The sequence below is a fragment of the Amphiprion ocellaris genome, chromosome 9, assembly GCF_022539595.1.
Source record: "Amphiprion ocellaris isolate individual 3 ecotype Okinawa chromosome 9, ASM2253959v1, whole genome shotgun sequence".
NCBI lineage: Eukaryota > Metazoa > Chordata > Actinopteri > Pomacentridae > Amphiprion > Amphiprion ocellaris.
The window spans coordinates 5259188-5276897 of record NC_072774.1 but is presented as its reverse complement, the minus strand read 5'-3'; the positions used below and the strand labels follow the sequence as shown (position 1 = coordinate 5276897).

The following is a 17710-nucleotide window of genomic DNA, read 5'->3' as shown; positions in this document are numbered from 1 at the left end:
TGATATAGATTAAAGATAACATAAACCTTCCTTGTTTGGGGTCATTTAGAAACGTCCTTATTTTTGGAAGAAAAGCATTTTTTTTTCAATGAAGATAACATTAAATGAATCATAAATCCAGTCTAGACACTGTTGATGTAGTAAATGACTATTCTAGCTTGAAACAGCTGATTTTTAATGGAATATCTCCATAGAGGTACAGAGGAACATTTCCAGCAACCATCACTCCTGTGTTCTAATGCTACATTGTGTTAGCTAATGGTGTTGAAAGGCTAATTGATGATTAGAAAACCCTTGTGCAGTTATGGTAGCACATGGATAAAAGTATGAGCTTTCATGAAACTGTCTGGGTGACCCCAAACTTTTGAAAGGTAGTTTATATTTACCTATTTACATTTTTCATACTTAATTATCTGTTTTGTGTCAAACACAGCCTGCAGTTCAGCCGAACCTTTACTGAATTTTAGTCACTTAACTGTTGGTCACAGTTAAGTCATGAAAGACTTCATGATTGCGCCATTGACGGCAAAATATTTCTGTTTTTTACAGAATCTGTTTAGTGCAACTGGTCATTTTAGGCTATTTTTAAAGGAGACATAAAAAAAATAAGTAAATAAAATTATTTTGCTGCAACACCATGGTTTTGAGCTGATATCTGGATCATTTTCATCCTGACTGAAATGCAAGTTAAAAGCCCAACTTTTTTTTCAGTTTTTCTAGCTTGTGGCTCTAAAAATGACTGTAATTTTGGCAAATTTTATGGATAACATGCCTTTCAAACCTTTCGGGCTCAGGTGAGGAAGAAGAGCAGCCGGAGCAGCTAATGGAGTCAGTGGGTTTTGAACAAGAGCAGCTGAGTCTGGAGTGTTTTCGCTGTGACCTTGGCTTCTGGGACGCTTGTTACACAACTGAAACCAACTGCAGCACCGGGGAGCTTTGTTTTACCGGCCGGGGACGAGCAGGTGTGTTGAATTAGGCTGTGTTTTCTGTTGGTGTGCGTTTATTTGTTGATATCAAAGCACTGAAAATGGTATAAAGACTGATAAAGAATATTTTACATACTGAATACAGTGATTACTTTGTTTCCCCAGCTAATTCTCTGGATGTAAAGACGTTGGGTTGTGTAAAAGCAGAGGAGTGTGGCGTGGAAACCACCGTGGAGCTCTTTTCTAACAACACCATCTTCGTCATGACCAAACACTGCTGCGACACGCCCTTCTGCAACTCAGCACACAAACTTCCCATCTACGCACTTTTATATTTCACTGCAGCTTTCTTAACCACCTGGCACATCAGTGAAGCCTCGACGGGATTATTATAAACAAACATTTGTTTAATTTTCTCCAAAAAAAAGGACTGTGAAGTAATGCTGAAAGACTTCAACCATATGGTGAAGAAGAACCGCCAGCTTTACAGAATGTTTTCGCTGACTCATAAACATGGAGATGGTAGATAAATGTGGCACAAAAGATAGGAATTTATTAACTGACACATTAATTTAAAACAAATCTGGTTTGCTTTTGTTGCATAAACTTTTGCAACACATGTAAGATAGTGAATGTTTTAGTGTAACTGAATAACCGTATGCATGACCGTACCTGCAGGTGAATCTCTCTGCAGGTAAAATGCTGCTTTTTCTCAGAACAGGTAGGAATGAACGAACACACTGACCACAGTTCAGCTCAGCTGCGGTTCAGCAGCTCTCCAGCAGAGGGCAGGAGCTCATCTTTCATGAAAGCCTGCAGATCCAAATCTTTGTCGTCCAGATCGAGGCTGAGGAACTTTTCCACCACCGACCTGCATCTGTTAAACACACATCTGTCTGTTACACAAACTGCTCTTCATTGTGGGGTTTTATTCTGTGCAATTAAACATTAACACACCTCTTTGCCTGCTCGTCCGATGAGGCTTTTTCTGTGCGTTTGATGGGTCTTCCGGTTCTGTACAGCTCAGACACCTGAACAAACACAAAAACACAATCAGCCAATCTGTGAGTGTGCATCTCCCTGTGTGTACATCAGTGTGTGTCTTCTGTGTGTTTACCTCCACTCCTCTCTGTACAAGGCAAGTTGGCAGGCCTGCCAGTGTAGCGATATTGGCAGCGTAGCTGGACTGGCAGATCCCATCCTTCAGTTGGTACAGAAACACCAACTCATCTCCGTCCACTGCCGTCTCCAGGGTCTTACACACACACAAAGCACACACACACACACACACACACACACACACACACACACACACACACACACACACACACACACACACACACACACACACACAAAAAAACACTTAGTCATGCTTATGAAATGAGGCAAAACAAATCTGAAGCGGAGTCTCGTTACCTAACTGGTCATTTGGAAGTGTCTGCTGCGGCACATTAGTTTTTTGTTTTTTTACCATCATTAAGCAACGAATGCTTGGGGCTACGTTTTTATCAGTGTGTGAGCTCAGCCAGTACCAGCAGAGACAGCAGGCTGGAGGATGGTAGCAGTCCCAGCTGTAGCACACTGTGGAAGTTAGTAGCCAGCAGTACGTGGGGAACGTCCACCGGAGCCTTCCTCAGCCAGTGACAGATCGATGCAGCCAGCAAGGACAGTCCGTCCACCTGAAGGGGAACATTTCACTGTTGGCTGTGTTTCTGAGCATCAACAAAGCTGCTATTGATCTCCAGTCTTAAGCTCTTTTCTCAAACCTTTGATTGCCCGACACTGAGTTGATGTCAGGAATAAACCAATTAACAGGATCCTCATTGCCTCTTAGTCAGCAGATGAACAGGTCGAATCATCAGATTAACTTCTCTGTCTTTGAAGGAGCAACAGTATTTTAAAAAGCAGCTCAGTTCAATTTAGTTTTATGTATATAGCGTCAATTCACAATATAATTAATCTCAAAGTACATTACATAGTGAGGTGAACACCTAATATGCTGCTTGTAAGGAATCTTTGGATTACAAGAGGTCCTCGTTTTACGACGTCCTCGACATACGGCGTTTGGTTACGTCGGAACTGGTTACGTGGAACTAGTTGGCGAGCGGAGCAGACAAATACGTCATCCCGTAGAGCTATAAGATGGCTTTGTCTACATTGGCTGGTTGTACACCACCTTGGATTGTGCTACATTCACTAATTTTTTGCCCGTTATTATTGTTCAAGTAGATCAAGTTGTAAAAACATTGCAACATATTCGGTTAACTTCTTGTAAAATGACTCATACATGCAGGAAAGTCATTAGTATTCGTGACTTTTTCGAAGAACTAATTGATACCGTGATGCACGTGAAGACTTTGTTTATATTTTCAGTGGAGTTCTGACTTACGGCAAAAATTGACTTACGGTGGGCCGTAGGAACGGAACTCCGACATAAGTCGAAGACCTGTTGTTGAGTTTTTGTAGGGTCTTAATTTTTAAATTAATCAATTTGCTAGGCTAAAACATACAGTATGTTTTACTCAATCTGGTTCATTTGCATTATATGTAATAATATTGCAGTGTCTTAACATCAATATTCAGTCGTTAAATTCATAATCCCAGTCTTATTTCTCTACTAGAAACCACTTTGGCTCTGTTGTGTAAATGTTCTAAACAAATAACAGTGACTTGAATTCACTAATCCTATATTATCCGAAGAAACCCAACAGCCCCAAGTGATTCTCTTTAAACAGCATTTTGGCAACTGTAGGAGGAGAAAAATAGCTTTTAACTGGAAACCTCCGGCAGAACTAGGCCCAGGGAGGGCAGGTATCAGCCTCGACTAGTTGGGGTAGGGGTAAAAGGGAAAGAGAATAGGACAGTAAAGAGAAATAAGAAACAATAATTGATGTTAATGTTTGAGGTGACTTACATCATCATTGCAAATTACTTAATGACGGTAATGATGTAATCTATGTTCAGGTAAACCAGATAAAATGTAGCTATTTTATAATTAGCAAAAGAGTAATTAAAAAGTCTGTATGTTTACTTTGACACTTTATTTGTGCGTTTTCAATGTCTGACCACGTCTACACATGCCAACTTGAATAATCTACAAGAAAACAAAGTAAAAGCACCAACAGCAAGGATCAGCAGACCTTTTCGTGATAATTTTTGACTGTGTAGAGAGTCAGAAAATGTGGGGAAAGACATGCAACAAAAGGATCACTTCTTGCTTTTGTGCTGCCTGCAGGTAGAGTTGTGCAGCTTTCTTTCTTATGGTATGTTTACAAAAAATAATAATTTTGGCCACTTGTGTGCAGCAGCAACAAGAAACAATGAAAAATCACCACCTGCTGTTGCTTATTTCCATATCTGGCAGCAACGGAGGAACATTTATTTGGGTAATATCTAATATTCGCTCTCTCCTAGCTCTGATTTTGGTCTCTACCAACTCTGGAGGGAAATATCTGACTGTTTAGTTGATAAATGTTCCATTATGTTCACCAGCTAGTAATACATATCAGCTGCCTGGTGTGGCTGAAAATGACGCCATGAAAGCAGCGAGAGTAAACCGAAACAGTGCAGTTGTGGCGAGACTGTTTAAAAATCATCTGAAACTTGTTATAAAGCTCTGTAAGGCTGAGGAGAGCTGCACATTTGAGTTGTAACTCCTCATTGCAATACTAATTGTGGTGTTTTTTACATGTATGAACTATGCAAAGCTGGAACATTTTACATGAGTGATGCTCTCTTATTGTTTCTTGTCCTTTCTAACTCCCACATTTCTGTTTGTTCTTTAGAAAAATATAATTGGTTTGGACCTCCTCTGTCCCTCTCCAGAGTAACCTGGCAGACAGAGATGGATGAACTCAGAGCTTCTACTCTTCTCAGTATTAAGTCCCATATGCCCCGCTGACGAAAGCTATATAAATATGCATACAGTTAAGCCCCACATTATTCATACACATGTCAAATTTAGACTTATTATGAATTTTATATTCGACCTATAGGTTTCTTCTGACTGGAAATTACATAAACAAGCCACAAAAGACCGTAAGAGACAGTGGTGGAGGCAGTAATGATAGACTGTAACTATGTTTTTGCTAGATTTCTGCTAAAATATGTCAAAAATCATGTAAATAATCTGCATCAGAGCCTTAATTTTATTCCACATCAACCAAACAGTCTCTCTGTATGTCTCTGCTGGGATTTTGTTCCTCTTTGTGGATCATGACAACACTTTGATATGACTTTATAGCCTTTAAATGTTTTGTAAGCAGCAACTAAGTGGAAATTTTACAAATAATTCAAATCTATCATTCAAATCTATCATCACATCTCTAACACACTGTCATGTTTTGTCACTTCTTCACATCATTCCCAGCGGTTAAGTAGGAATTCACTATAAATCAACACATGGAAATGTTATAAATAATTCAGTGCATGAAAAGCATATATTACAGATGTACTCTTTGCCTGATAGTTGCGTAAGACTCAAAAGTTGCCTGTAGGTGGCGCACACTGACGCCTCTATATCTGTAGGTCTGAACAGCTGCTGCTATTTCCTTAGTAATAGGTGACACGTGTTGGGCTGAACTGAGAATCTGTTCGTGCTGCTGCTCTGAACTGAACAATATCAGTTGGGACTAGTTTCAGGTGCATCACATTATTGACACTGTGAGCCCTTGTTATGCGTTTACATATGTATTCAATTCACAAAGTGCTGGAACAGTTTCTTCTTACTGTGTTAGTTCCTTTTCCAAATTCATCGATGAGGACTAATGAGTTGCCAGTACTGCTGTTCAGAGCCTGGGCCATCTGGAGGAGAGAGACACAAACGGTTATACTACACTGTGTTGTTGTATTCTTTATGTGTGTGTGTGACGATTGTGGGCTGCAGTTGCTTTAAAAAAAATTTCTCGACAGGTGGAGAGTAGGAGTGGAGCAAGAGGACAGCAGTTCATATATTTTATTTGTACACCTACACACACTGACGCACACGCACAGAGCTGTTTATGCACAACAATGTGTGTGTGTGGTACCTGGTTGAGGTCTATCATGAAGGTGCTGAGGCCCACTGACACCGACTCTCTGCTCTGCATGCGGGTGAAGATCCCGTCCACCAGGCCGATCTCTGCCTCCTTTGCTGGAACGTCTGAGCCAATCAGAGCCATGAATACAATCAGACCTACCTGACAAAAACAGAACAGAAAGATGGTAAAATGTTAAATCAGTGGTTCTCATCAGCAGCCTAGAGGTCAAAACTCTGTACAATAAACACCATCTCATTCAGAAACTTTACTGTCACTCTATTGCTACTACAGCGCTCCGAATGTTTTTCTGATGAAGCTGTAAATTACACGTTCAAGGCTTCTTCTAACAATGAAGTAAAATAGTTTCAAAAGGGAAAATATAAATCTTGTACTTTGAACAAGCTACCAAGGGAACTGAGGTCAGCACCAAACATTGATATTTTCAAATCCAGGTTAAAAACTTTCCTTTTTCATGTGTTCATGGGAGAGATCTTTTATCTGCCCTGTTTGTGCTGTTTACTCATTTTAATACAAATTATTCCTTTCTGCTGCATTCATATTTTCTATTTTTTTTGTATTTATAGCATTCATAATCAGGTTTTATTTCATTTTAAATTGTATGTATTAATTCTTGGGATTATTTTTGTTCCTATGTAAAGCACATAGAGCTACTCCTATGTATGAAATGCGCTAATAAAAATGCCTCACCTTGCACTTCAAAACAGATGTTAAATATCAACTATGTGAAATTATGCAGATTTATTTTTGCCCCACTTGCTCCCACTAACCACCACTAAAAACCAACTGGTAGACACCATGACACCATGATCAGAACCAGAAACTGCAAAAACAGAAAGAATTTGGTGGATTTTTAACTTTCTTATGATCCATGGACACCAATAATGTGTTTTTGCGCAGTTTCATAAAAAATACAAAACAAATCTAAACTTAGAATCACAAGATTTCATAACATTCACTTCATTCTATGTCACATTTTTTAAAAAAATAGCAAAAAATAAAGGATTGACTTTAACCAGATTCTGTAAAAAACTAAAAATTCTGCACTCCCTGGTGCAACTGCAAATTCATTAGTGAGTCAGCTATAATTTTTGAGAGAGTTTGGCTGAACTGCAGGCTGTGTATAAACAAAACAAAGATAAGACAACTATAGAAATAAATTAAAAATGTTAATAGTAAAATATATAGAATTTATAGTCACCACTTTTTGCCAGTATTTGTAAAATTTGTGTAAAAATCAAAAAACGTTAGACATATTGATTCCAGGATTTTTCCATTTTTGTTAATTAAACAAATTCAACTTGTTTTTTTTTCTTTTTTATTATTTGCAGCATTATAACTGGGTCATGCGTGCAGTACAAGACATTTCTGAGTTGTCTCTATTTCTAGCCATGTTTGTGTTGTTTCCATAGAGGTGCAGGACTTTTTATTGAAGTGGGATCAGAGAGTTAGAGCTCTCTGATAGTTTTGCTGTAGGTGCTCGCCATCCCTTGGTGTACCAAAAGAAGAGCAAACATGGCCCAAAACCCACCCAAGCATCAGTGATGAGCCCACTTCAGGTAAAGAGGAAGATGAGTGATGCGTGTACACTTACAAAAATAGATACCTCTGAGCAGTGTCACTGTTTGGCAGCAAACTGGCATAAAGGAATGATATTTTTTAACTGTATCTGTTACTGAAATGGTCAAACTTGTATAAGAATGTTGTACCTGTTTGAGGTAGATGCTTTTTCCAGAGGAGTTGGGGCCAGTGATGATCTTGACCCTGCCTTCTGACTCAGAGCTGTGGAAGGAGTTGGCCACAAATACAGGAGAACACAGCTCCAACAGTGGGTGTCTGAAGAAACATCAAATACAGAAATGTACAGTCTTGTACTTCAGATTCTCTGGTAAAAGGAAATTGGACTTCTTTTCAAAGATTTTGCTTTTTTAAGGTTTCACTCTTCTTTCTCAGTTCTAACTGGTGAGGAGTCTGAGTTACTAGTTCTCATATCATCTCAAAATTATATGTCTCATGGTTGGTTAATGACCCAAGACTCAGACTATGCAAGGTGTTGATAGTTGTGAAACTACCTAGGGATAGGTGGCTTAAGGTGTAAACGGTGGTAAAACTGCCTGGAGATTGATGGGTCAAGGTACAAATTGGTGGTAAAACTGCCTAGAGAGGGATGAATTAGGTGTCAGCGATGATAGGACGGCCTGGAGGGGTTTGGTTCAATGTGTTGATAGTGATAAAATTGCCTGTAAAGGGAGACTCAAGGTGTTAATGGTCGTAGAACTGCCTGGCGATGGGTGGATCAAGTGTGAATGGTGGCAAAACTGCCTGGAAGGGGATGATTTAGATGTTAAGGGTGGTAAAATCGCCTGGAGCAGGGTGACTCAGTGTGTTGATAATGGTAAAACTGCCGGGGGATGAGGGTGTTAAGGTCTGAATGGTGGTAAACCTGTCTAATGATGGGTGGAGCAAGGTGTAAAGTGTGGTAAAATTGCCTGGAGAGGGATGACTCAAGGTGCAAATGATGGCGAAACTGCCCGGAAAGGGACGAATTAGGTGTTGGATGTTGTTAAAATTGCCTGGAGGGGGACAAACTCAATGTCTTGATAGTGGTAAAACTGCCTGGAAGAGGACGACTGAAGGTACAAATGGTGGTAAAATTGCCTGGGGGTGGGTGGATCAAGTGTGAATTGTGGTGGGACTGCATGGGAGGATGACTCAAGGTTGGAATTGTGGAAAATCTGCCTGGAGAGGGATGAATCAGCTGTTAATGGGGGTAAATCTGCCTGGAGAGGGATGAATCAGGTGTTAATGGTGGTAAATCTCCCTGGAGAGGGATGAATTAGGCGTGAAGTGTGGTAAACTGCCTGGGAAGGGATGACTCAAGGTGTTAATGGTGGAAAACTGCCTGGGGATGGGTGGCTAAAGAGCTTAACTGTGGTTAAACTGCCTGGGGATATGTGGTTAAATGTACAAATGGTGATGAAACTGCCTGGGGAGGGATCTCCTGACTGTATTAAGCCCTGATTATACAACCTTGCAGACACCACTGATGCATAGTTGTTGTTATTATACTGCTTTTCTAGCCTACAGGAGTCCGCTTGGAAAACTCTGTTGCAAGATCTTTCACCTTTCATCCTAGAGGCTTCCTTGGTTCTACCTGACTGTTGGGGAGTCCCAGGTATTTATTCTCACCCCCAAAATTCATATGCACATAGACAGAGAAGACAAAATGTTTGAGACAGGAATGAAGCAATCCATCCATGTTAATCTGGAACAACCATCTCTAAACAGAAGAGGTGGCCTACAACAACACTTATCAGGTAGTTATAATGCAGTCCTGACATCCTTCCATAGACAGTTTCACCAGCATTCACACGTTATGTCATGTGTGTCTTGGAGGAGATGATAAATACCTGTGAATCCTCATCAGTAAGTTAGAACTGAAGAACCCTTTCAGAAGAAGCTGAAACATCCTCAAGAAGCCCAGTTTTCTTTTACTGAAGCACTAAGAAATCTGGAACTGCAATAATAATTTCCATCTAGTGTGTAAGCAAATACCTGCCCTGTGTGATTGTTATCTTCCTGTGGTTGGCCAGCTTAGGTGAGGTGTAGCTGTACTCCTGGGAGGCGGTGCTCATGGCCATCAGACAGTCCAGCTCAGCAGTGAGATCCAGAACCTACAAAGCACACATTAAACACAATCAACATGCTGAAAACAGTTAATCTCCTTACAAAAACATGTTTGCAGTAGATCTGCCTACCTGCAATTGCTTAAACTGTTGAAAATTTAGACAAATGCTGTCTATTTAAACATACTTTAGACCGGCGACAAAGAAATCACGTCACTGTGGTTTAAGATCTTTTTTTATTAAAACAATGAAACAGCGAGTGTGGATGACTGTGAGTGTTTAATTCTCCAAAGAGAGGTTTGGGAAGAAGTATTGCTTTCATAAAGTTAATAAGTTTGGTACCTTAAAGTCCCTCTCTGGTTATTGATTTTACCCATAAAAAAATCATCTCTGGTGCATCAAAGTTACATATTAAGAAGGTTTTTTCATGAAAATAATCTTTTCCTGCCTTAAAATTGCTTAGATGTTACTCTAAACTGTTGCTGTTTCTGTTCACGGACTTGCTATAGCTTGAGCATACCAGCTCACCTACAAGATTGCTCAAACATGTTTTTTTTTCTTTTTTCTTTTAGTCATATAGGTTAAACTGAAAAGAGATTCTGAAGAAAAATAATGACACAGAAAGCTCTACCCCACAATTTGACAGGATTGGTTCCTGAATTTTGTTACACATGAAACCCTGGAAGTCTGAATTTATGTTTCTGAGCCCATCATTGGTAAAACGCAGCTTCACTGTGGAAATACTTGGCCGATATGCTGCTTTTCTCATTGATCCTGTGTCTTTAACCATATAAAAAACACCAAGCGGACATGTTAAAGTAAAAACTTGGGGAGTCTTTAGCAGTCTTCAAAAATGGGAACCTGTCCCTTAAGATTTGTCTTAATTGGAACTAAGCTGTAGTCCAAACCATGCAAAAAGAGTGAGACCAGAAGCACACAAACATATTTCTATGCTTAAAAGGTCGACTACAAAAAACTCTTCTTCATTCTGCAGAAGTTGCTGTCTGTAGCTGTTGTTTGCAGGTGTGCAGTGATCTTAAGTCATAAAATTCAGATAATTAACTGCTGTTGTTCACCAGTAATAATGTGTTTTAAAAAAGGCTCACATATTGCAAATTATTTGGTGTTAATTAAAAGACATTTAGAAGTAGCCTAATAAAATGCAGCCATAAGTTTTTACAGATTTCTCTCATTAGCATTTTTAATTATAAAAGTATTGATACTAGCATTTATATCAGTGATCCTGGCTCCGCTATTACTTGACAAAAAAAACATGTTTTCATTGGTACACTGCAGTTTTGAGGTAGAAAATGCTCAGCTGTGGTGTTGACTGCTTATTTTGCTAATGATGTGTTTTCTAGCTGTGAAAACAAACTCAGTTGTAAGCTCTCAGGACATCTTTTATTTCTATGTTAATTATCCATTTGTTTATTTGATGTTGTTGCATTTTTGTTTCCGAGTTAATGCCAGTGGAGCAACTCTCGACTAGCTCAGCATGTCTGTGTGCAGGTTACATAAAGTTCCAAGAATAGCGGTCGAAAAGGAAAAGGCTTGAAGGCCATCTAAGGAGATACGTTTTCATCTCTAAGAGGGTTTTGGAAAGTTGGACTCTGCAGTTCTTACATGGTATGGAAAACTGTCCATGGAGTCAAACATACACAACTATGTATAACTGACCTGTTTATAGAAATTCTTCAGTTTTCTTTAAATATAAAAGCTGTTCCTTCTGTTATTCTCCATTTTGTATGCAATATTATATTTACAAAAGACTCGGCAAGGTGGTTTTTAAAAAGTTGCAGCAATTTTCCACAAAAGAGCACAGTAAAAAAAAAAACATTATGTGGACTCCTTAACAAGGTATAAAACTTAAATCTTTAATGAAGCTCAGTGCCTCATTTCGAGTATTTTAACTGCTGTTAGTTATCTGGCAGACTCTAACAACATGTAAAAGTGTAAACACAATAATGCATCTTCTGACTTTAATGCTCATTCTGCTCTCCAAAACATCGATATTATCTGCAGTTACAATATACCACTCATCTATCAAGAGACAAAAGAGCTTGTAGTAGGTTTGTTTCATAATCAAAATGAGCAACTAAGTCCAATGAGAGGAAATGCTTAGTCAGTCACAACAATATCCTCCTACACACACTAAAAGCTTTACTTTGAAGGCCAGCAATAGTGCTCTCAGAGTGACAGAGTTTTGCTTCAAACACTAAAAAGAGGACATGAACAGTGATGCACACAAACCTTATAGAGGGAGGAGCTTCTCTCGAGGATCGCGCTCTGCAACTGTGTCATCACTGCTGTCTCCATGTCTGAGAAACAGGAAAATATCTCGTAAGTCACAGTTTAGAATTATAAAATATCAGTTAAAATGTCAGTTTTGCCTTTTTTAACCTCTTATGTCACAGTGCAAGTCGCCCAGGAGGTCATCTAGCTCCCTGGTTCTCTGGCTGCGATAATGCAGTCGATCTTCTGACAGAAACTAGTACAGAGGGAATAAACACACAGATAATGCAGATTAGAAAGGCACATGAGCAATTTTGCTATCAGACAAGGGCATAAACACACCATGAAATCAAGCCCCTCTATCTCAAAATCCTCTTTCTCCAGCATGCTGGGAAGCCGAGGCAGAGAGAGCAGGAATCCAATCTGTAAGGAGAGTTAAACACTCAGATAAAGCCACTGGCGTTCCAGAAAAACTATTTTCACAATCTGATAGCAGAAATCCAAGAAATGATAGAGTGTATGTGGAACATGAATATCTAAAAATGTAGTTTTGGGAAGGCTCGATGTCAGCTGGTAGTGTAGAAGTAAAAATAAGACCAAAGGGATGTAGATGACACAGCAAGAGGGGATTCGAGGGTCCAGATATTCAAGCTCTCTTCTGGCAACATCTGTGAGGAAGTCTGAGAGTCCCATCATCTTCCTCTTCTCTGATGGAGGAAAGAGTGTCACTATGAGCTGAGCACATAAAGGTTACAGGGTTAATAACTTCAACAGTCACTTCACTGCACTCACTCTCATCAATAGCAGGATCCACGTTGGGTTTGATGGTGAAGCGGTTCTCTGCTAAACTGGTTTCAAAATCCACCTCAAACCAGAGATATTGTTTCATTAATCCTTAACACAATTATTACAAGCACGGTTTTACACAAAGGACTGCCAAACAAAAGACAGATAATCTCAATGAATGTTTACATTTAAGTCCTAAATTATTCATAGTCGTGCCAAATGTTGACATAACAGTAAAAAAACATTCACCAATAGGTTTCTTCTGAATGGAAATTTCAAAAATAAGTGACAAAATATAGTAAGACATTGTGGTAGAGACTAATTAATGTTAACTTCTAACAATTTCTATGTTTTGTTACATTTTTGCAAAAAATCCCATGTTCAATATTCAATTAACTTCTCATTACCCTTGATATTTTCAGTTTTTTTTTTTTTTTTATAGAAATGCAGCTTGTATACCATTTCCACTGGTATTGGTAAATTCTACCATGTTCTAGGGTGTTCTAATCCCCTATAAACTGAGAACAGATGATGCAGTAGTTCTCTAGTCAGTTACTAGTCAAGACTGAAAATAAGACGCCTCGTGAGGACCTCCAGTTGCACATTGTTGCTGCTCACAAGACGTTCAACATCGATAAAGGGATATTCAAGTGTTTTCAAGGTCCAGTGTCCACAGTTTGAGGCATCATGAAAAAGTCCAAGGAGTTCCACACTGTGAAACATGTCAAAGGGCTGCTAGGAAGACAGATGTGAGCCCTGCACTGGAAGAATGGTAGAGGACAAGAAGAATCCAAGGATCAGCACCAAGAGCATCCTGATGAATGTGAGCAGTTCTGGTAGCAACATGTCCATTAGACACTCCATCAGACCAAGAACAAGGCTGGTCTCCATGGATCAGACCAAGGAGGACTCCACTTCTCCAAGACAGACACACTAAAGCTCAGCTGGACCTGCAGCACTTCTCTACTCACTTACTGCTCAGTTACAAGTCATGTCTGAAGGAAACGGCATCATGAGAAAAGAGGAAACATGGAGATTGTGGAGGAGAACATCAGGAAGTCTGCAGAAAAACTGCTCCTTGGGCAGCATTGGAGCTTCCAACAAGACAATGATGTGAAACATGGAGCCGACGTGGTGAAGAAGTGATGAAGAGAAAACAATGAGAAGATGTTGGAGCGTCCCAGCCAGAGTCCAGACCTGAATCCATCCAGAATGTGTGGAGGAAGTGAAGAGCAGAGTGATGGAGAGGAAGCCTTCAAAGAGCTGGAGATGGACACTTGGAGGAACTAAATCCCAGTGGAGACCTGCAGAAACACTGTTAGACACTAGAACTACTGATGTGGAGGAAAAGAAAGACTTTGACACTGATTACTCATTTTGGCATTTTTAGCAAAAATGAAAAAAAAACAACAACATAGAAATTGTTAAAATGTATGCGTCACATCTCTAGACATTGTCTTACTGCCTTTTGTCACTTGTTAATGCCTGGTTTCTTTCCAGGCAGAAGAAACCTACTAGTGTAAAAAACGTAACTTTGAATCAAAGTTTGGCACGGGTATGAATAATCTGGTGGCTAATTGTATATATTATGTGTAGTTTTTTTGGGGACACAAATCACCACTCGGCTGATGAGGGAGGCGATGTAGTGCAGGTCATCGGAGAACCCTTCACTGATATCACGAAACAGCTGAATGGACTGAGGCAGATGTCGCACTGTGTCCCTGATACACACTGCGCTGTACACCGTCTGACAAACACATTTTGTCAACATTCAATAGAATGCGCCACACGGAAGGAAAATGTTCGTATAGTAACACCGTGCTGCAGTTTCAACCTTGTAGATGCTCTGCCAGTCAGTCGCTTTGGTGTTAGACAGCGACATCCGGCGTAGAAGAGTCTAGCAAACACAGACATGTAAACTGACCTGAGGTGGAGGAGACAACATGAGGTAATGGAAAAATGAAAGTAATGGGTCCACTTGTTACCGGTATGTTCCTGATGTTGCGTAACGAGGACTGCAGGGTGGTCAGGACTTCCGAATTACGAGGCGACGTGAAGAAACGAATCACTTCTTGTCTCCGGTGTAACACTGCCAGGTCCTGTGTCGGCCGCAAAAACCACAAACTGACAAAAGAGACACAATTACAGGACTTCTATAAAACAAATACTACAGTGATATGATAGTTTTACATCAATATGCATTATTACTTTTAGTATAATGCAGATTTAAACCACAATACAATAATTTCCAAGAAAAGATGAATAATTATATTGGAAAAACTGAGACATTCATCTTGGTGCCTTTAGAGCTGTTAAACTATTTTGACTAACAATAAGTTTGAGTCACTTTATAAGAAAAAAGCCACATTTCTGGGATTGCAGCTTCTTAAATGAGAATATTTTTGGGTTTCTTTCCATCCTCTATAACAGTAAATGGACTAACTTTGGAGAAAAAACAAGACATTTGTCATCTTGGGATTTGGGAAACACTGATCAACATTTTTACCATTTTCTGACATTTAATAGACCAAATAATAATCAGTTAATTGAGAAAATAATCTACAGATTAATCACAAGTGGAAATAATTGCTAGTTGGAGTGCCAGTTTTCATAGATGCAAGTAGCAGTGTGCAAACTTTTCCAGTGACAAACAAAAGAAAAACTCTAGCTATTTAGTTTTTGTTGCTTTGGTAAAGTTTGTTTCTTATGCTCCAAGATATTGCAGCAATAAATACTTCTATACCTCTATAAAGTTAGTTGTTTTACATGATGGCTTTAACCAGATGATTATACATCACATTGGTGTCTTTAATGTGATATTGGACCACTTTTGGATGTTATATAACCAAAAGCAGTGGTGGTGATTTGTGGCATTACTAGTAGTATCTGACATCAATTCCCTATACTGACTCTATACATTTTGCACATTGGTTTAGTTCTACTGGATCCTGTTGAAGGGAAGCCTGAAATTCTCTTAGGCCCCTTATTTAGTTTTATTTTGTGTAACCAGAATGAGAGTTGTTACGCACCGCAGAAGCTTGGAGCCAAACTTGCACCTGCAGCGGTTCAGTATCCCTGCAATGCACAAAAAGAACAAGTATTCATGTAAACACCGATAGATCACAAAGGGTTGTAATATCCTGAAGTGCTGCGTACCATAAAGACTGAGGCCTTCCTTTTCCCCTGACTGCAGCTTGTACACTGATGGATGGAGTTCTGATTTGAAGATCTGTAGCACACTGGAAAAAACCCTAAACCCTTTTAACATGTCCTATGAGTGTTCTTTTACAAGCATAACTTGATCTAAAATGTTCCAAACAGCAGCATTCTCTGTGTAATTGTTGCAACAAAGTACAATAAATAAGACATTTCAGCGATAGCGATTTAGGGACATGTTTGACTAAGCATGCTTACCTGTAGGTGTCTCGGTCAATGCACACCACACCTTTACTATGTTGGGAGGAAACAATGCAAATTTCAAAAACTTTTCATTCATGAAAACTTCTGAATGACACGACGCAGGTTTGGTTTGCAGGCAGAGAGACCGTAGATATACTATGAAAATAAAGTGCCACAGATTCATGTCACTGCCGTTAAAAAACTGTGTAGTTAAACACAGAGGAGCAAGAAATCCCTCGTCATTGTCTTTAAAGGTCCTCATTATTGAAAATGTGTAATCACAGCCCCATGTATGTGTGTATGCGTGTGTGTGTGCATGTACAAATACAATCTCACAGTGTGTAGGCGTGAAACTGCAGGATCGGAACTCCAACACTGCTGTCTTCCAGCTCCACTCCCACTCTCCTCCTGTCCAGACATTTCAGCAGAGCGCCCACTGCCCTCAGCTAACCAAACACACACAGATAAAAAATATAAAAACCCCAGAAAATGATGGACAGTTCGTGATCAGCTCTGGCTGAACCACTGACTGATGGATGGGATGATACGCAGACAGCTTTCTCACCATCAGGGGCGAGTCAAAGGAGATGCAGGAGGAGAGGTAGGACATTCTGTCTCTGTCTGAAATGCAGGAAGGCAGGAAAGGCAGATTGGCAGAGAGCAGCCTCTGCTTTCCGACCTCCAAACCTGCAAAATTGGAGCAAGATTGTGGAAAATCATGCAATTTCCGGGGCAAAAATTCTGTCTAGCAAGTGACCAAGAGATGATAATTATGCTTGGGCATCTGTTTACCAAAGTCAACATAAGGATAAGTGACCACCTCTGGTTTGTAGTGTGGGTTTTGACCTGGAATACAACAGAGAGGACTGGTTTCACGATAATTCACTAGATTCAGAAAACTGTATTTGTCCCCAGGGGGCAATTAAAAAGGCACGTAGAGCAGGCAGTGCAACAGTGACGTAGTACAGTAATACAGTCACTCTCCCTCCTCATCGCAGCGGCTACAGCCTCAGACATTCCTTATCTCATTTCATTCCTGACCCAGAAACCACATGTTCTATAACACATATAAACAAAACTTAGACCCAGTTTTCTGCTTTCCCTTCTCCTTGTTAGGATGTTTTATGTCTCCTAGAGCTCACCAAGTTCCTGCAGGTACCGAGTCATGCAGCGCTCCTGCTTTGCACTGGTGATGATTACGTGAGGACTGACCTCCTGAATGACTGAAGAACAGGAAAAAGCAAGATGTTTATTCACAGAAAATACCTTAAATTAGTATTTAACCCATTCAATACTTAAAAAGCCATCAATTAAAGTCTGTCCAAAGATGATACTGATATTGTACTGTTTACCTCTGGTCAGCAAGTGGAGCTCATGGTTATCAGGAGTGTCCACCATGTAGTGCAGAGATGAGTCTGCACTGTCGTAGAAGCAGAGGCCCACCTGCCCATGCTGAACCACAACACTCAGTAAAACCTGGAAATGTATACTCATGTAAAAACAGTAGTCTGAAATATCTATCACTTTGCTGGTGACCATCTGAGCTTACTGCAGGCGAGTCTTCCTCCTCTTCTTCATCACCATTCAAGCCAGGGGGACCAAAACCCATCCCTCCACCTCTCAGATCTTCCAGAGCTGCAGCCATGAAGAGTTGATTCAGTGAAGGACCAGTTGTGTTTCTGGTGACCTGCTGAATATAAGTCAA

At 39.9% G+C, this 17710-nt stretch overlaps 2 protein-coding genes across 3 annotated transcripts in view; one reads left to right on the top strand and one right to left on the bottom strand.

Moving 5' to 3' along the window:
- Positions 1–1890, top strand: part of LOC111563492 (transmembrane protein 200B) — a 12902-nt gene extending 11012 nt beyond the window's left edge. For both annotated transcript variants that reach the window (XM_055013519.1, XM_023262578.3), the window contains 2 exons: positions 795–962; positions 1092–1890. The gene's annotated coding sequence lies outside the window, so the exon portion shown is untranslated. The remainder of the gene's footprint in view (positions 1–794; positions 963–1091) is intronic.
- Positions 1646–17710, bottom strand: msh5 (mutS homolog 5). Its single transcript, XM_023262572.3, has 25 exons — positions 17555–17710; positions 17358–17481; positions 17148–17228; positions 16798–16851; positions 16571–16692; positions 16342–16451; positions 16021–16056; positions 15763–15845; positions 15636–15681; positions 14592–14730; positions 14441–14503; positions 14225–14353; positions 12613–12685; positions 12418–12527; positions 12163–12243; positions 11989–12076; positions 11839–11906; positions 9518–9636; positions 7672–7798; positions 5954–6103; positions 5655–5729; positions 2459–2605; positions 2044–2181; positions 1884–1957; positions 1646–1803 (listed from the first exon to the last, which is right to left on the bottom strand). Exons 1-25 carry the CDS (start codon positions 17648–17650, stop codon positions 1683–1685), a joined length of 2454 nt encoding a protein of 817 aa, XP_023118340.2. The 5' UTR covers positions 17651–17710; the 3' UTR covers positions 1646–1682.